Source organism: Naegleria gruberi (genome assembly GCF_000004985.1).
Source record: "Naegleria gruberi genomic scaffold NAEGRscaffold_1, whole genome shotgun sequence".
Taxonomy (NCBI): domain Eukaryota; phylum Heterolobosea; class Eutetramitea; order Acrasida; family Naegleriidae; genus Naegleria; species Naegleria gruberi.
The window spans coordinates 776,139-795,832 of record NW_003163326.1 but is presented as its reverse complement, the minus strand read 5'-3'; the positions used below and the strand labels follow the sequence as shown (position 1 = coordinate 795,832).

The following is a 19,694-nucleotide window of genomic DNA, read 5'->3' as shown; positions in this document are numbered from 1 at the left end:
AATTGAAAGACTTCTCTCCGGAGATTTGACAACACTTGGAGTAACAGCTTTTGCTATAGTAGCTTTTTCAGTTTTAATTAAAAAACTTATGGGTAGTAAACCAACCAAACCAATCAGCACTACCAGTAATACTACTGCTGCTGTAAAGAGTGAAGGTGTTCTCTCCACCGAAGAATATAGACCATTCAAACTCATCAAAAAGATCACTCTTACCGATGGTCCTGAAGTTAAATGCCCAGTTCGTCTCTTTAGATTTGAACTTCCAACTGGAAAGTGCTTGGGTTTACCAGTCGGTCAACACATTTCCTTGAAGTAAGTGTAATCTACTATCCTTTTTAACAATCGGAATAATTGTTGTAATAGGGCTTCAATCAATGGAGAAGAAATCGCTAGAAGCTATACACCAACATCATCTAATGATGATAAGGGATTCTTCGATGTTGTTGCCAAAATTTATCCAAAAGGATTAATGACCCAACATTTGGAAAATATGCAAGTTGGAGAAAGTATTTTGGTTAGTGGTCCAAAGGGACGTTTTACATATGAAAAGAACAAGTATAACAAATTGGGTATGATTGCCGGTGGTACTGGTATTACTCCAATGTTACAAGTTATTGAAGAAATTCTCAAACATGAAGATGACAAGACTGAAGTTAGTTTATTATATGGTAATTTGACTGAACAAGATATCATTTTGCGTGATAGACTCGAGGAATTGGCATCTAAACACAAGAACTTTACTCTTTTCAATGTTTTGAACGAACCACCAGCTGGTTGGACTCAAGGTGTTGGTTTTATTACTCAAGAATTGATTGAAAAGTACTTGCCAGCAAAGGGTGATAAGATGAATATTTTAATGTGTGGACCTCCACCAATGTTGGCTGCAATGAAGAAGGTTTTGGAAGAAAAATTAGAAATGAAACGTGGTGATCATTTCTTCTCTTTTTAAAAAATAAAACTTGGCCAGATGGTAATAACGTTGTTTAAAATCTTCAAACCTTTATGATTGATCGTACATTGCACTTTATTGCAAAAAACTGTTAACTGGTTTGTTGTAAAATATTATCAAATTGTCTGATTTGAATTCATACATCAATTCTTCATTAAGCTTTCTTTCTCATTTAATTCAATTAAGTTCTTTCTACCATTCATTTGTTGTTTTACAAATTAATTTGACAGCTCAACAACTCTTGAACTTTCTTTTTGGTTTTGAGGAAACATCTTGTTTTTCTTCCATTGATATTTCCAATTCATTAATTTCTTCATTGCTTCTTCTGAATATCATCTTATTTCTCATAGTTTGCATTCTATCAAACAAAACCCTATCTTCTAGACAGAGACAGAATGATGGCACAGTAACAATGTCATTAGTTCCAACTTCTACTAAACACTCATCAAACTCTAATTTTTTAACAATTCTCCCAACCTTTAAATGAAAATTGGCATCCACCACTTGTGAAATTTGTAATTCTTCAGATACTGTAATCAAGACAACATCCTGTTCTTCTAGAAATTTGATTGTAAGTGAATTGGAAACAAATAATCTTCTGGTTTCTTCGTTATCTGATTGATGAACTGGCTCTTGTGTAGAGTTGACCTTTTGTTTTGCGAGTTTATGATTCTTAATCATGCAAACCATTTCTTCTAATAGCTCATCTTCATGCAGCGCATATGATTGTTTCAAAATAGGTTGTGAAAACAATATTTCTTTCTCCAATTTTTTCATGGATTGTGAAGAAAAGTTCTTGTGCAAATTTGAAAGCATCTTGGGATGTTCCAACAGAATAGGTTTCTTCTGTTTACTAACACATGGGTGTGTGGTAGGTTTAGAAATAGTTCTAAAGTGTTGGCAATATCTATTGTAGTCTAATTCGTGGTATGTGGACCTGTTGAGAGGAATTTCAATTGGTTTTGTGAAGTGCATCGTTCAAGCCAGTTTGGTGTCTTTTTTTGACTTGGCAAATTTTTCAATTTGTTGCCCGTTATTGTTTAGTGGGGACTCTAAATTTTTAAGTGGTGCAATAAGGTACCAGCATCAAATATCGGTTATGACCTCTAACATTCGAATGGTGGACGAAAACTTCAAGAGAAATAACCGGTTTACAAATTCTATTCTTATTCTTTTGCATATTGGCGGGAGAGTGCCAATAAAACTACAAAAAAAATGAGTGACTCACAAACTGTAAAACTTATTGTTGTTGGACCAAAAAAGAGTGGCAAGAGTGCTATTTGTAATTTTCTTAGTGGATATAAGGAATTTTCAAATGAATACAGACCAACTATGGGTCTAAGAATTTGCGAATGTGATAGAGAGATGCAATCAATGGAAAAGGTGTCGGTAGAACTTTGGGATATTTCTGGAGATCGAAATTTCGAAAATTGTTGGCCTGCAATAATGAAGGACATGAACGGATGTATTATAGTGTATAATCCTTCAAACATTAATCATGTAAAGGAATTGGAATTTTGGTACAAGACTTTTGTTCAAAAAAATGTAAAGGATGAAAATTGTTGTATATTTGCACATTGTTTGTCGAGTGATGAACTAACAAAAGAAAATCCAATACCCAAACTTCCAAAAATAATGTCAAAGATACCTGCCATCCTAACAAACCTTGATATTCCTGATAAGGAAAAAATATTTGGCTCCTTTGATAGACTTGTATATAATGGAAGTAAGGAACAAAAGGAAAATGAAGAAAAAATGGTTTTAGAATAAAATGTAAATTATTTCGTTAAAATTACATCTACTTTGCAAAAGGTGACGAAAAATATTTTTAATAAATAAATAAAAAATAATTAGGTATTTATTAAATTAATAAACCTATTTTAGATTTACGTATTAAAAAATCTATTTAAAAAAAATGTTTAACGGTGTTTCGAGCGGAACCACTACTCCTTTGGTTAATACACCAAAAAGTACTCCCTCTACACCTGCTGGTTCTTCATCATCGTTTGGAGGAAATATCTTCTCAAACGGTTTAAATATATTAGGATCCAATGCAACGGAACAACAGACAACACCAAGTATCAACAGATCAAAAGGGATTAATGCTTGGCAGGTTTGTCCTGGTTCTATTAATCCCTATCCTCAAGCTTTTACATGGTCAACATTTATGGGTGATGAAGTGATTGCTTTTGCAAGCGGAAGACATGTTATGGTTTATTGTGGAAATAGTTTTGTTCAATTATTGGATGGTCATGATGAAACTATTACCAGCGTAAAATGGAGTAATCTTCATGGAAGAATTGCTGCTTGCTCAAGAGGAAAAATTGTTATTTATTCTCCAGTTGAAGATGAGGTTGACAATGGTGCCTTGAAAAAGAGCCCTTCTTGGATTGTTGAACAGGTTATTAACTCAACAGATGAATTCGAATGCATGGATTGGAATTTTTATGGTGATAGACTAATTGTTGGTGGAAAAACTACAATGATTTTTGAAGGAAAACCTATTCTAGGAAATCAAGTTTATGTATGTTTCTTTATGTTTAGAAATTTATAATATAGTTTAGAAATGGAATATGGTTTGGAAATATGACAATCCAACTCCAATTTACTTAGTTGCATATTCACCAGATGAAAAATATTTTGCAACAGTGTCCAAGTTTGATCGTCTTGTAAAGGTTTGGTATAGAAACAAACCTCAAGTCAGAGTATCATTATTTACTCCAGTAATTACTATTGTAGATCCAAAATCTACTTCACAAACTATTGAGGATGATGAAGAAGAAAGTTTTTCCTACATTTATTTACCTCATCCTCGTTCAGTTACTTCCATCTCATGGAGATTTAAGGATATACAATCACAACAAAGAGATGAATTTACAGCTAATGTTTTATTGACAACATCTATTGACAATGTGGTACGTGTATGGAGTGAAACAAACGAGAATGAAGACTTGTCATTTTATGTTTGTTCTATCATTGAAAAGGAAACTCCTTCCAATGTGCAATGGTTAAATACAGCTAATGAGAGGAGCCCAAATGAGCTACTTCTACAATACCTCAGAAAAAAAAGAAAGAAGTCTTATGAAGGTGATCACAAGGATATAATTTTAGAGAGTGAGACAAAGATCAGTTTGGAGACTAAACTTCAAAAAGCAAGTTCTGATACAGGTCTATTCGAATCACAAACATGGTTAGGAACAGTTCAATCTGATGGTACATTAATGATTGATTTATTACAAGGATTGGCCGATTTTCCAAGAAGAACTCCAAAAACTTCCATGTGGATAAAGATGCCTAATGCATTAAAAGGTATTGAAGATCCATTAAATGTATCAATGGTTTACAAAACAGCTGATGATTCAAATCTTGATTTGGGTTCTACAACTCCAAAAATTTTAACAATCTATGTACAAAGTAGAAATGGAATGTTATCTAGTTGGGAGTTAAACTTGGCTAAACGTCCTCAATTAGAATTACTTAATGTATTTACAGGACATATTGGAGATGTTAAAAATATGGAATGCCACCCAAGTCTACCAATAATGGCATCATTAGATAAGGATAATAACCATCTTGTAGCATGGCATATAAGAGATACACCATTTTATAGCCCTAAAGATGTTTTGACCAATATTCAAGATTTTCAAATTAATGCAACAAATATTTCATGGTTTCCTACTTCTCCTCATTTGTTTTGCTCAACAAACAAAGGTATTGAAGTCATTCACGTAAAATCAGTCAACCCTCTCACTCACAACCTCTCTAGCATCTATGAATCTACAATATTTCCACCTTCACCTTCTTACTATAATATTCATTCATTGAATTTTATTCTTCCAAATTCAGAAGATTTTTCTGATTGTATGTTCCTCAAAGTTTTGCCTTTTGGAACATCTCCTACTAGTCCAGAAAAAACCTCCTCAATTGGAGCATTGGTAGTTGCTATTGCTTCGAATTGTAAAACCATTGGCATTTTCCAAGTTGAGGCAAAGCAAAATGATGTAAATCAATTCGAATGTAAAACCCTTATCAAACAAAATCTTGAAAAGATCGTTTGCAGTGCAGACTGTGTAAAAGGAGTTCCTTTTGTGTATGATATTCATAGTAAGTCATTTAATTTTATATACAACTTTAAAACATTTTACTGTAGAGAGTAAGACAGCTTTATCAAATGAATCCAGTATTAAGAAGTATTTTTCTAATCAAAGAGTGGTAGTTATTACTCTGGGTAATAAGGATGGTACTGTCTCTGTAATAAGATTGAAAAAACAGGAAAATGAAGTCAAAGAGCCTCCGAAACCAAAGATTGGTGGTCTTCTTGGAAAATTTACCGCCACTACTTCCAATTCTAGCTCTTCTACAGCCAGTATTAATACAGATGAGGAAAAACTCATATTACAAAAGTGGTTCGAGTTTAGAGCCGAAAAAGAACCAATTACTACTGTTAGGTGCTGTGAATTGGTTTCTAGAATTGCTACTACAACCTCTTCCTCAAGTTGTGTAAAAATTTGGGAAAATGAATCCCATGTAACATACACATTAGAACAATCTATCAATACAGAGAGTGATTTCGTGCACGATTTTGAATGGTTGAGCTATGGAGACGGTCAGTTTGTTATTTGTATTGGAACAGATTCCAAGATATTGTACTACACTCAATCAAAGATACCTCCAGGAATAATCAAACAACAAAAACAATACTGGAAAAAGGTTACACAATTTATGCCTTCAGTTAAAGGTCATCCATGTTCCAAAATTACAGTTACAAAGGATAAGGCTATTATCGCCTCTTTTGGTTCATCTTTGCATGTGTACACAAAGACTCAACAAAATGATGATTCTCTTGCTCTAATGTCTCTTTTCAAATTGGCATCTGAACCAACTCTTAATACAGAATCCTTACTTACGCACAGAAGACTAGTAGACTATCACCCAAATTTCCTTTTAGAATTACTTATGGATGGAAGATTTAGTATAATCAAGACAATTATACATCATTTAGTTAAGCATTTGAAGATTTATGAAGATTTGGTTGAAAAGAAGAAGAATGATAAAATTGAAGAATATCTAAATAAGGACAAGGACTATTCTCACCTATTGGAAATTCCATCAATTAAAGTGACCTCTCTCTTAAAGGAAGAATCAAAGAAGACAGAACCTGTTGTACAAAAGAGAAGAACACTCCTTGACAAGTTCACAAATATTGACGAAGAAATAGCCAAAGAAGAAAACCAAAAGAAGGAAACCCCGACAGAAACTGAAGAAGAAGAAATTAACATTTATTCCGATGTCCATTATTTAAACTCTCTCCTTTCTAAAAGTAGTATTCACTTACCTGGCATTTCAAAGATAGAGCAAATGAACTTACAGGCTGTAGTTGACACTTTTATTGAGCTTCAAAGAAATCCTGAAGCCTTAGATCCAGCTGGTATCAGATATCTTGTGACAGTCAAGTATTTACAGTTTCTATACGATAAAAGAAAACCCGAAATGAGGGATTCTTCAAAATCATCAACGGAGCATGATAATTTATTAATAGAAAAGGTAAACAGTTCAATGATAGCTTGGGCTTTACTTTCTGAAACACAGGATTCATTATGGCGTATGATTTGCCCAGAAGAAGAGGATATTTGTTGGAAACTTGTAGAACAGTTGGGTGTTTGTTACTGGATGAATAATAATTCTTTGAGAAAGGTTGCTGAACGACTTGCAACAGAAATTTATAAGGAAACAAATGATCCTACCAAATGTGCTTTGTATTATATGGCTATTAAGAAGAAAGGAGCATTGGCTAGACTTTTCAAACTCAAAGGTAATGAGAAGGTTGCTGAATTCTTAAATAAGGATTTCACAGATGAAAAATGTAGAGTAGCAGCATCTAAGAATGCCTATACTTTACTTAGTAGACAGGATTATTACTATGCTGCCGCATATTTTTTACTTGCTGATAATCCTAAAGACGCTATCAGTATTCTCATCAAAAGCGCCAAAGAATACGATTTAGCTTTCTTCATTGCTCGTCTATATTGTGGTGATGATAGTAATTTCTGTAAGAACATGTTGGAAAATGAACTCTATCAACGATACACTGAAAGCAAGGATGTATGGATGCAAGGTGTTATTTTGTGGACACTGAAAAAGTATGAAACATCCATTGAAACACTCATCAAGAGAGGAGAGGAGAATGAAGCTTTTGATCCTTCTCTTTTTGCATTCTGTATTAAGGTAGATTCCAAGCCACACTTGAATTCATCAGATCTTGTTGCAAAGCATGCTCTTCCAATATTATTAAGAACTGCTCATTATTATAGCCAAGTTGGACTTTACACACTTTGTTTAGAACATTTATTGAAACTTAAAAATATGGAACAATATACTTCTAAAAGAAAGTTGAATACTTCAACTGGACAAAATGATTTAATGTCTGGTCAAATCAATATGGGAGCCTTTGGGACACCTAAAACTACACCTAGTACTTCAGGAAATTTGACAAGTGGAACTTTGGGAGGGTTTGGCGGAATGAGTAGTATGGGAATGGGTATGAATAGCTCTATGACATCTGGCAACTTATCTAGCGGTACCTTGGGTGGATTTGGTGGAATGAGTGGTATGGGAATGAGTAATTCCATGGCTTCTGGAAATTTGTCTAGTGGAACTTTAAGTGGATTTGGTGGAATGAGTGGTATGGGAATGGGTAATTCAATGAGTAAGACTTCTTCCATTAACTCGGGCAATCTTGCAAGTGGAACTTTAAGTGGGTTTGGTATGGGCAGTATGGGAATGGGTAATTCCATGGCTTCTGGAAATCTATCTAGTGGAACTCTGAGTGGATTTGGTGGAATGAACAATATGGGAATGAGTAACTCCATGAGAGGATCAGGCACATCAGGAAATCTTGCAAGTGGAACTTTGAGTGGGTTTGGTGGAATGAGTGGTATGGGAATGGGTAACACTAAACAACAGCAATTGAACTCTTCCACTATTTCCATTGAGGATGCTAAAGAACAAACTGATCTTACTGAACTTCTCAAATTCAAAACAGCCCTCACAATCATTTCTCAAGAACTTTATGATTGTTGTTATCGTACCAATTCAAATTACCACAGTGACTGGGACAAGAATCATAAGAAGATAATGACAGATATTGATGAGCTTGTTGAAAAATTGGATATTGACAAACAAATGCTAATCAAAAAGCTCAAAGTGTTCACAAGAGTCAATGGATTATTAGCAGCAAGGTGTTTACTTTGCTCCAAGCCAAGTTCAATTCTTAGAATTTTGGAATCTTTTGTTTATCAAGTTGAAAACACACTTTCTCTTGTAATCAAGAATCAATTAAGAAAATCACAAGTTAACGTTTTAGAAGGATTACTAAAGGAATATGTCCATTGTTACAGTAGAATGAAGAGCAATAAGGTAATCATTACCGAACACCAACAATCAGATCTCTCATCAACTCTTTTAGTAAGTATTTTGAAAAAAACATAGATCATTTTTAACTTGAATAGACAATGATGTTTGTAATTTTATACTTTAACCGTGATTTTGAGGGGCTTTTCACACTTTTTACTCTTCATCAAGATTTTGATAAAAAGGAAAGAGATTCGTTGTCCTCTCGTCCAAGCTTTGAAGGAAAAGAAGTATTTGACAAGTTTTATCATTTACTTTTCGATAGAATGGCCATGTTCCACAAAAAATTCAAGAAAAAGATGTTGGATAATAAGATAAACAAGGCAATGCAAGAGGAAATTGACCAAGAAGAGAAAAGAAAGAAAAAAGCTCCTGTCAATAAGACATCCGGTTTGATCATTAACAAAGAAGAAGCTGAGAAGAAGAAAGACTATTACAAAAATCTTCTCGAAAACTATCACAACAAGACCACAAAATCTGGAAGTGATAGAAACGAGGATGTTGAAAGAATTGAAAAGCAATTTCATTGGGAAATGTTTGATGCATTTGTAGTGTTCAAGTTTACAACAACTCTAAAGGATTTTATTGAACATGCCTATGATGAAACCTACTCTGGATTTGTCAAACAATCCCAAAAGAAGAGGGATGATATCAATAAGCAACAATATTCACTCTGTGCACAAACTGCTCTTTCATGTTCTGCATTGTGGTGCTCCCATTTAGAAAGACGACTTCAATATAGAGAAATGGAAGTATACACTGTCTCTGAGCATGGGGCTCCTAATTTGAAAGATGTAAACGCACTCTCAACAAGAAATAATTTATCAAGCATGGTAGAAACCCTTTCTCATGGATCAAAGAAAATGCATCAACGTACTCAATCGTCAAAGGATCATTTCCACTCATTGGCACATGCTCTACCAGAGTTGGGATTGGAACAAGTTGGAGGACAACAAAATCTTCTCTTGTCTTGTATTAGTGATCATTGGTTAGAGGATGAAAAGATTTTCGATACTTTCAAGTCTGATCCAACTTCCCAACAATTATGGAGCTACTTGATGGATTTATCATCTAAACCAAAACCAAATATTAGCAGTTCCGTAAGCGTCAATAGTAGTCTAGCAAAATTTGCTAGTGGTGAGAACACTACCGAAACTTCCTCCGACTTCTCAAAGACAGAATCAGATGAAGTTTTGAAATTCTCTGCAGATATTGAAATTGTCAAATGTAAAGAATTGATCAAATCTTTCTGTGTAGACTCCAATAACCCAAGCTATTTGGCATATGCATCTGGCAAATGTATTAGAGAGATTAATATTGAACATTCTATTAGATACAGAAAGAGAAATCCTTCACTTGACAAACTTTTAGATGAGGAAGCCAATACTTGGGATCAATCATTCCACCGATTTGATGAAATTGCTGCCAAGGATGTAAATAATACCAAGTTTGTACAGCAGTCCTCTTCTATTGCTAAAGTTCCAAGCATTTCAAACTTTAACGTTTTTGACTTCCTAGATACGGTAAATGATGATGAAGCCATGTCCAACAAGAATTTGAAAAAGTTTATTGGTTTCTCCAATCCAATGTCTTCTGTCGATTCAAGCAATTCTTATATGAACAAGCTTAAACAAAGATTTTCTGTTGGTAAAAGACCTTCCTTCACGACTACAACTCCATCTGCATCTCATTTTAGAAGACAATCAAATGTTCCTCCATCTAAACAACCAGTCAAAAAAGTTGGAAAAATTGACAGAAATCAAACAGCCAACGTTTTAGTATCTCATCCATTTTTACCTTTCTATATATCTGGAGGTGCAGATGGTTCTGTATTCATGTGGCAATATGGATTCCAATATGCTTTGAGAACTTATAGAGAACCTGGTACATCACCAATTACTAACATTCGTTTCTCCAGATTTGGATACAAATTTGGTGTCACAGATACATCAGGTTATCTTACATTATGGAGATTTGAAGCATCCAAGGAAAGTCTACATTACTTTTATCATTTACATTGTCATGGCACTAAGGTAAATGATTTTTCATTTTTAGAGTCAGGCAGTTTGATTGCAACTATTGGACAATCACAAAAGGGAGGCGAATTGTGTATTTGGGATTTATTCTTGCCAAATCAAGATGCTAAAATGTTCTATTACTTATTCCCTAACAATGATGAACCAATTGCCCTTCGCTATTCTTACAAGTATAAACTATTACTTGTTGGTACCAAGAAGGGAGATATTTACATCTTTGATGCAGAAGATGGAAGTTATGGTTTTTTACAAAAGACCTCCACTCAACATGACAGTATTCAAGTTTTAAATATTGATGTTACAGAAGATTTCTTTGTTACTGGTTGCTCCAATGGTCACATAACTGTTTGGGATATGAAGAATTTAAAGAAACAATTATACTTTTATCCAGACACTCACCCAAAGAAGAAACTTTTCACTCAAGAAGGTGTTACATGGTCTGAGATAAGCACTCAATTTTTCTATACATCTGGTGGAGATGGAAGAATTATTAGAAAGACAATTGTTTAAATTATCAATTTCATTTAGCTTACTTTTAAATTAATAAATAATTATAATTTTTTACTTGGGCTAAAACATTTTTACCTGGTTTTGGATAGTGATGTCAATGGTGTCAGGAACTTTCTTCAGGTTTCTCACAAAACATGAATTAGAGCCATATTAATTTAATCAAGCTCCACTGGAAAAAGTTTAGTGAATATTGTCGATGTTTGTACAAAAAAAAGCGCCAAATTTTTGGTCAAACAACAAAAAAATACAAGATGAACAAGGCAAATAACGAAGTTTTCTATTCGTTCGGATTTGTTCAAGGAGCCAATTTTAATTCAAAGTGGGGCCAGAAAAAGAATCCGAGTGCAGACCATTCTACACAGACGATGAGTTTGTCTTTTGAGGATTCTGGAGTTCAATCCAATGCATCATGTATTAGTAATGATTTTTCAGTGGAGCAAGGCATTGTGGCCGATCAAGAAGTAGGTTGGAAGTAAATTATTTAAATGTTTACAAGGGAAGATACAAACGGACTCAATTGAGGATGTTATTAAAAGAGTAAGGAATGAAACAACAAGCAATGAAGGAGAAATATCTACATTCTTGAAAAAAGTCTACCCTCAAATGGAAAAGGAATTGATTAACGCTGAAACAGTTCATTATTTATCGTTCATTGATTACGATGTTAATTGGTCTGTGGATATTGAGGAAATGTCAACAGCTCACGAATTAAAATTACCAGAGAGAATAATTAAAAAGTTACATGAACCATTGTCAGTAACTGACTTATCTTGGAATTGTAAAGGAAACATGTTGGGTGTGAGCTTTGGAAAACCCTCGGCTAGTGGGTGGTGTGTTGATCCAGGATATATGTGTTTCTTTTTGATAAATCCTGATATTTATACAGATTACAACCTAGAACCAAAAGTTACAATCGAAAACGAAGAGAGTTACGTTATGAAATTAGCATTCCATCCAGATAAGCATAATATTATTGCAGCAGGTACATATGATGGAGGTATTAAGGTTTACAAACTTCATCAGGATACAGACAGTCTTCTTTGCCAAACCTCAATTGAATCCTACTCCCATAGAGATCCAATAACTAGTCTTCAATGGGTAAGAAATAGATATGATGACTCATTTCTTATATTGAGTATGAGTGGAGACGGAAAAATATTATTATGGAGTTTACATAACAAGCTAGAGCAACCTATTCACGCGATTGCCCTGAATAGCCCACTCAAGTCTACTCCTTTGGGTGGTTCATCACTTTGTTTTTTAAATTTATTTGGCAGTAGCGCCCTATCTCAAAAGAAAACACCAACACTTGACAGCTCATTTATTTTAGGAACAGAAGTTGGAAATGTGTTTAAACTATCGATATCAGACTCTAAAATGATTAGCACCAGAAAAATGGCTACCTTAAAGAAAACAAATGTAAACTTTAAGGAAGAAAAGATGGAATCTGAATTTGACTCTGGAACTGGAATTATTTACACTCTTGATGCCAATACTTTTAATAAGGATTTATTTATGTCTTGTTGCAGTGACGGATTAGTAAGGATATATAATGCTTTCAGAACAAAAGATATTCTAACTTTGCAACCATCCACTGATCCTAGTAGTTGTTCTAAATTCTCTCCATTTCGTCCAATGGTAGTTGCTGTTGCCAGCTCCAATGGACACCTATACATGTTCGATCTCTTAGAGTCCACAACTGAGCCAATTAATGATATTGACGTTTCACAAGATGGAAAGGCTCTTTCATGTCTAGAGTTCAACAAACATAATCCAATGCTAATGGCAACAGGAGATCTTCTAGGAAGAACAAAGGTGTTTTTAATAAGCAACAGACTTTCCCAAATGCAAACACAGGAAATTCTCAAATGTAATCACACTTTTTCACTCACAACAAAACACTGATCAACAACAGAAAGTAAAAAAATTGGTATAATCATTAAATTGTTCCATTCACGTAAATAATTGAATCAAAAAAATGCCAGGAACAAGAACCAAGAATAAATCCGGAGGATTAGGTAAAACAATTTTAAAAGCTCGTAACCGAAAGAAGGACAAGGTGTTTTCTGATAGACATCAAGAACCAGTTGCTGATGCAATATTGGGTAAAGAAACCGTAACCATGGGCTCCGATGAACTTCCTATCGAAGAAGAAATTTTACGTGAAGATAATATCATGCACAATATGCTCAACAAAGGCAGAGGAAAATTGGAAAGTTTAATTGGAACAACAGATCTCCAAGATTTAATGTTAAACGCCAAGATGAGCTTAAAAAAGTATGAAAAAGATAGTGCTACTGTTTTAATACATACTGATGAAGATGGCTCTCGGAGAGAATTTCATGTCGTTGATAGGGATGAAGAAGAAGAAGGAGATGGTATGTTTTATCATTGATTAATAATTTTTTTAAATAATATGAAATAATTTTAGATGAGGAAAATCAAGATGATGACGATGAAGCCTATGCTGAAGGAACATTGGTTTTGAAGGAAAAATCACAAGATGAAATTTATGAACGTGTTCGTGAATTACAAGAAATGGGAATACAATTACCAATACCTAGAAGACCAAAGGAAGCCTATGATTTGATGAATTATGTTCAAGAGTCAACTGAGCCCGAACAAAAGAAGAAAAAGAAGAAAAAGGAAAAAAAGAATGAACTAGCAAAGAAGAAACTCATTCAATTTGAAACCGAATCATTCTTAAAGTGGAGAAGAAATTTGGCAGAGATTGAAGAAAGTTATGATGCTACACTCACACCATATGAAAAGAACATTGAAGTTTGGAGACAATTATGGCGTGTTGTGGAGAGAAGTGACATTGTTATTCAAATTGTAGATTCTCGTAATCCATTATTATTTCAAAGTGAAGATTTAGAAAAGTATGTGAAAGAGGTTGATTCATCAAAGGAAAACTTTTTACTTTTGAATAAGGCTGATTTGCTTACAAAAAAGCAAAGATTCAAATGGGCATGCTACTTTAAAAAGAAGAAGATTAACTTTATCTTCTTCTCTGCTTTGAATGAAATTTCTAAAATTGCAAATCGTCAAATTACCAGAGAAGATCTTTTAAAAGAACAACAAGAGGAACTAGATTCATTCGATACTACTAATTATGAAAATCCCCAAGAAAAAGATTGGACATATATTTTTGATAGATCTGAATTGTTATTCTTCTTTAAGAGTTTGATGAATAAGTTCAATCCTGAAAATAAGAAGAGTGACATTGGTAGAGTTGTTGTTGGTATGGTCGGTTATCCAAACGTTGGTAAATCATCACTTGTAAATGTGTTATGTGGTAAAAAGAAGGTTGCAGTTGGTTCCACTCCAGGTAAAACAAAACATTTCCAAACACTTCCAATTGGTGAAAGTATAATGATTGCTGACTGTCCAGGTCTAGTTTTCCCATCAATTACAACAACCAAGGAAGAAATGATTGTAAATGGTATTATTTCAATTGATCACCAAATGAGAGATCACATTCCACCAATAGAATTGGTTTGTTGTCGTGTTCCTAGACGTGTTTTCGAACTTACATATGGTTTGTCGTTCCCAAAACTTCCTGGAAAACAACGTATGACATTTGTTACTCCAGAAAATTTACTTAAGACTTTTTGTATTGCAAAGAGTTTGATGTCCAAGAATTTCGTGCCCAACTATCCAACAGCTGCTCGTCGTATTTTGAAAGATTACATAGATGGTAAAATTCTGTATTGCCATGCACCTCCTGAAAATATTCAAGTTGATGATTTGGAAGAAAATGATAAGATACAATCAGAAGGAATGCTTAATGATAATGATGAAATCATTGTCATTAATCATGATGAAGAATTGGAAGACGATGGTGAATACTTTACAGAAAGTGAAGACGAAGAAGAAGGAGAATATCATGATGACGAAGAAGACATTTACAACTCTGATGAAGAAGAAGAGGCTACATTAGAAGAATCTGAGGACGAAATGGAATGGGAAGGTGAAATTGATGATTTCAATCGTGTCAATGTTCATACCGAGTCTCTTGAGAGAAAGAAGGAAAAGATCATTCAAGCCAAAGGTTATGATCCATTTGAATTGGATGAACAAACCATTCTTGTTGAACAAAAACCAGAAGAACAACCTGTTGATAATCAATCACCTTACGAAAAGCTCACTGAAAAACAAAAGAGAAGAAAATTTACATACCTCAAGAAGTTTATGAAATAAAAGTCAATGAGTTAACTCGAATGATGCAAAAATCTGTAAAAAAAATGAATGGAACACAGATTACTGCTCTCGGCGACTTTGGCAATTATTCGTCGAACCAAGTTGTTGGAGATGTTGATCAAAAACGTCAAACTTTAATTACTCATACTGATGATATAATTTTGACAATACAGGATCCTGTTTACGGTTCTTTTGACTTTACACGAGATTATAAATTTTCCCAATTATTGCATTCCCTGTTGTTTAAATGCAGTGCTATCAGAAGATTAGATAAAATTCATCAAGCAGGAGGCTTCTTCTTGTGGAATACTCACAAGTATAACGTCACAAGATTGGAACACTCCATTGGGGTTATGTTACTGATTAGAAAACTCAGCCCAACAGATCACAAGCAACAATTAGCTGGTTTACTACATGACATTTCACATACAGCTTTTAGCCACTTGGTTGATATTATTTTGGAAAATAGAAAAGATGATTTCCATGAAACTATTTTGGATAACATTATTCAAGCTCCAAATGATAAGTTTATTAATTATATTGGAAATTCTCTCTCCCTTATGGATATTTTGAAAGAATTTAACATGCAAGATGTTGTTGAAAATTTAAAACTGGACACTTACACATTATTGGAAAAGGATTTTCCAATGCTTTGTGCAGATAGAATTGATTATACTCTAAGAGATTCTTATTGTTACAAATTGTTAAATTTCACTCAAGAAGATTTTTCGAAAATGGTGTCTTCTCTTAAAAGAATTGAATTTGAAGAACAGGAAATCATTTCTTTTTCCATTGAGGATTTGTTATCTGCTGAACTTTTTATGAAAGTTTATAAGGTGTTAGTGGTTGATTTTTTCCTTGGTCTCCCCAATTTATTTTTCAATGATCTTGTTGGAGATTTATTGAGAGAATGCATGAAAATTAATATAATTACAATTGAAGATATGATTTGGGGAGATGATTTATATTGTCTTGGGAAAATTTTTAGCCCTACCCAACCTATTTTGAATCAAAAAGTAACAGAAATTATTAATACTTTGAAATTTAGAGCAAACATTATTTCAACACAAAATGAATCATTAATCGAGCAAGATATTATCCAAAACTATGTAGAGATTGTTAGTGACCCATCAGAAAGTGACTATTTCCCAAAAAGAAAAAAGAGGGTGGTTGACTTTAAGGTCCAACAAACTGATGGGAAGTTAGAATATATTTCAGAATGCTCCAATTTTGCTAAAATTATGTTTAATGAAATGAATAATCAAGAACAAACACTCCTTCCAATGAAACGTAGAACAACGAAATAAATTATCACTTCATGAAACAACGAATTTGGAATAATCAATTGTCGAGACATAACTGACCGTTTTGGCGCGAAAAATAATCGTTTCAATAAGAAATTAAAAAATGTTGCAAGAAAATCCACAAAAAAAAACATAATAATGATATGCATGTGAAACACATCATGCGATGGAATTAAAATATCACCATTGGCTTCAGCATTAATTTGCAAGCAATTATAGTATTATGCTTGCTGTTCAAAAAGTTTATTCTGCTCAAGACGAAAAAAGAAGAGTATAACCCCCACACAACAGTTGTCAATTAGGGAAGGAATGGTTAGATAAAGAGGCAGAATTGTGAAGAGGATCTAATTCTTATTTTTCAAGAACTTTGTTTAATACTACAGAGGTGATTAGGAAGAAATGACTAGCGTTGATATTTTCTCTGTGTTAGATACAACAAGCATTTGAAAAAATGAACGTTATTGTAACGGCCGTTAAAAAAAATTTGCGCCAAAATAAATCACTTGTTCAACCACTCCAAAAAAATTTCCACAGCATCCAGCACGAGACTTACAAGCGTATGTTAGGTAGTCTCTATCAAGCCTAAAATTTCAAAGTTTTTATTAAATTAATTCCTCTTTACTATAGCATCATCCATTCACAACCATAGGTGAGTTGTGGATACAAAATTAGACATCATCTACTTGGAATTATCTTGTTTGTTACAAGGTCGGCAACAACTTGACCTTTCTTTAAAAAGAGGTTTGTATTTGATTTCTTATGATGCTTACCTTCCTACTCTTGTGTAATATTAAATTATATCAAATGATTGCAATCTAATATTTCATCAAATCCTTTCAACAAATATATTCTTGTATTCTGCTTTATAGCCAATCACGGAAGCCAATTCAATATTTCCTTCCTCTTGCAATATCGTTACTGCCATAATTCAAAGTCAACACAAGTTCTCTGATCGAAACAATCATCATGAACCCTAACACAACAAAGAAACAACCTAACTCTGCTTTTCTTCAAAACCCAACTAACCCTCCTCCTTCCACAAGTACAAGCACTACAAATCCTGTTTTATATTCAACTCCAACAACCCCATATCCTCCAATGATGGATCCACATCATCCTTCTCCACTTGTCCCATCCACCGATTCAAATGGCACTAAACAATTTTTAATGTTCAATGGAACAATTCATCATCACTCAGGATTACTCTCAGAAATTAATATCCATAACAATTATTCATCTCCATATACAAGTGCAACAGGAATAATTCCACCGAGTGGTATTGTTGCTTCTATTTCTCCAGATACACCCTTGAAAATGAATACCCCAATCATCGTGTCGACATCCAAGTCTAAAGATGCTGTTTCCGATGACGAAGCTGATCCATCCGAAAGTACTGATGAATCGGAAGGAGAGAGTACTTGTTCTAAAAAGTAAGTGAAATCAGAAGATTATTAGCTAATTCTTATAAGGGACAAATCCAAAGTAAAATGGACACCAGAAGAAGACAGAATATTAAAGGCTGCTGTTTTGCATCATAGAGCCAAAAATTGGAAGAAGATCGCCGAACATTTCCCTGAAAGAACTGATGTTCAATGTCTTCACAGATGGCAAAAAGTTTTGAATCCTGAAGTTGTCAAAGGACCATGGACCCAGGAGGAAGACAATCAAGTTGTCGAATTAGTTAAAAAGTATGGTGCCAAAAAATGGTCACTCATTGCTCAACATTTACCTGGAAGAATTGGTAAACAATGTCGTGAAAGGTGGCACAATCATCTTAATCCAGATATCAACAAAGGACCATGGACTGAGGAAGAAGATCGTATCATTTATCAAGCACATAAAGATTATGGTAACAAATGGGCACAAATTGCTAAACTTTTACCTGGAAGAACTGACAATGCCATTAAGAATCATTGGAATTCAACAATGAGAAGAAAGATGGAAAGGGAACGAAGAGAAAAAGAAGGTCTTCCACCAACAAAACCTAGAGGACGTGCTGCTAAGAAAAAGTCTGACGATGGTTTAGATACAGTTTCAGAAGCTAGTACAACTTCAATTGTATCCAGTCAAACAAATAGCACAACAACTTCCACTTGCTCAACACCTCTCATAGATCCTAATGCCAAACCAAAGAGAAAATACACGAGAAGAAAATCTAAGAAAACAGATCAACTCAATGAGTTGCCACCAAAATCACAACCTCCACAAATTCCATCCACTTTTCCATCCAGTTCTGTACCACCAACTATTCCTCCAATGGTGTCACTTACAGTGGCTCCACAACAAGTTGAAACAACAGTTACTGAGACTATTACTACAGCTGAAGGATCAGTTGTTGATATTGCACCTTCTTTGATTGAGTATGATGAACCTCAAAATGAGTGTTATGGAGAATCATTATTTGTTGAAATTCAACCAGTCAATGATGCGAATAATTCAATTCTTGTACAACCACCAACATACAACCCAGAAATGAGCACTGATGTTTATCCAAATAATTTACATTATGATATTGCCATGGCTCCTTCCCCAAGTAAGCATGATACTTCAAATTTAAATTCTTCCTTCAGTTTTGAGGAAATGTTTTCCAGTCCTAAACATGATAGAAATTCCATTCTGTTTAGTCCATCCAAAACACCTTCAAAACATATTCCATTCTTTTCACCTTCAAAAGATTTCATGTCTCCACTCAAATTTAATTCTCCTTCCATTTTAAGAAAACGTAAACGCGAATCTGATAGTCCAACTGGCTCAAATATTAATACTCCAAAAAAGAAATCCCCAATTAACAATAGTTTTGGAAGCCCATCATATCTTTTCAGTCCATCCACTCCTCAAAACCAAATAACTGGTAGAGAAAGAAAGCAAGGATTTGGTAAGCGATTGGATTTTACTGATGACGTTAGTATTACTCCTCAACCTCAAAGATCCTCCTCAATTACAAGTACTCCTGTTACAACCAATATTATTGGAATGGGTGTTAATTTCAATTTAATCAATTCCAAGATTAATGGTTCAGCTGAAAAGTTTGACGCCTTCAAATCCCCTTCTGACAAACTTCCATACACACCAGAAAGAGATATTTCTTCATTAAGCTATTCACCATTCAGTTCTAAGACTTCTAGCTTCTTAACATCTTCTCCATTATCGGCTTCTCCGATGCAATCACCTTCTTCAGTTTCCAAAAAGAGTTATTACTCCAGAGCTGAATCTCTGTTTACTGCTCTAACAAAACAATAAATTTTTTATTAACATTACAAATAAGCAATTTGTTTTTATTTT

The 19,694-nt window shown here is 34.0% G+C and overlaps 8 protein-coding genes across 8 annotated transcripts; 7 read left to right on the top strand and 1 right to left on the bottom strand.

The window, feature by feature from the left end:
- Positions 1-985, top strand: NAEGRDRAFT_82870 (NADH-cytochrome b5 reductase). Its single transcript, XM_002683439.1, has 2 exons — positions 1-312; positions 364-985. Exons 1-2 carry the CDS (start codon positions 89-91, stop codon positions 947-949), a joined length of 810 nt encoding a protein of 269 aa, XP_002683485.1. The 5' UTR covers positions 1-88; the 3' UTR covers positions 950-985.
- A 195-nt stretch (positions 986-1,180) lies between these two features.
- On the bottom strand, positions 1,181-1,924 carry NAEGRDRAFT_45102 (uncharacterized protein; the record flags this gene model as incomplete). Its single annotated transcript, XM_002683118.1, has 1 exon — positions 1,181-1,924. One exon carries the CDS (start codon positions 1,922-1,924, stop codon positions 1,181-1,183), a length of 744 nt encoding a protein of 247 aa, XP_002683164.1.
- Positions 1,925-2,164: 240 nt separating this feature from the next.
- Positions 2,165-2,572, top strand: NAEGRDRAFT_4601 (uncharacterized protein; the record flags this gene model as incomplete). Its single annotated transcript, XM_002683438.1, has 1 exon — positions 2,165-2,572. A coding segment is annotated over one exon (408 nt), but the record flags the coding sequence as incomplete, so codon positions are not given.
- Positions 2,573-2,864: 292 nt separating this feature from the next.
- NAEGRDRAFT_77763 (uncharacterized protein) lies at positions 2,865-10,961 on the top strand (the record flags this gene model as incomplete). Its single annotated transcript, XM_002683437.1, has 4 exons — positions 2,865-3,473; positions 3,514-5,053; positions 5,100-8,413; positions 8,458-10,961. The coding sequence occupies 4 exons, from the start codon at positions 2,865-2,867 to the stop codon at positions 10,903-10,905; spliced, it is 7,911 nt and encodes a 2,636-aa protein (XP_002683483.1). The 3' UTR covers positions 10,906-10,961.
- A 589-nt stretch (positions 10,962-11,550) lies between these two features.
- NAEGRDRAFT_1227 (uncharacterized protein) lies at positions 11,551-12,750 on the top strand (the record flags this gene model as incomplete). The annotated part of the gene is made up of 1 exon (XM_002683436.1): positions 11,551-12,750. A coding segment is annotated over one exon (1,200 nt), but the record flags the coding sequence as incomplete, so codon positions are not given.
- Positions 12,751-12,883: 133 nt separating this feature from the next.
- On the top strand, positions 12,884-15,127 carry NAEGRDRAFT_77762 (large subunit GTPase 1; the record flags this gene model as incomplete). The annotated part of the gene is made up of 2 exons (XM_002683435.1): positions 12,884-13,283; positions 13,337-15,127. The coding sequence occupies 2 exons, from the start codon at positions 12,884-12,886 to the stop codon at positions 15,106-15,108; spliced, it is 2,172 nt and encodes a 723-aa protein (XP_002683481.1). The 3' UTR covers positions 15,109-15,127.
- A 334-nt stretch (positions 15,128-15,461) lies between these two features.
- On the top strand, positions 15,462-16,415 carry NAEGRDRAFT_61357 (uncharacterized protein; the record flags this gene model as incomplete). The annotated part of the gene is made up of 1 exon (XM_002683434.1): positions 15,462-16,415. One exon carries the CDS (start codon positions 15,462-15,464, stop codon positions 16,413-16,415), a length of 954 nt encoding a protein of 317 aa, XP_002683480.1.
- A 1,620-nt stretch (positions 16,416-18,035) lies between these two features.
- On the top strand, positions 18,036-18,371 carry NAEGRDRAFT_29336 (uncharacterized protein; the record flags this gene model as incomplete). Its single annotated transcript, XM_002683433.1, has 1 exon — positions 18,036-18,371. A coding segment is annotated over one exon (336 nt), but the record flags the coding sequence as incomplete, so codon positions are not given.
- Positions 18,372-19,694: the final 1,323 nt, after the last annotated feature.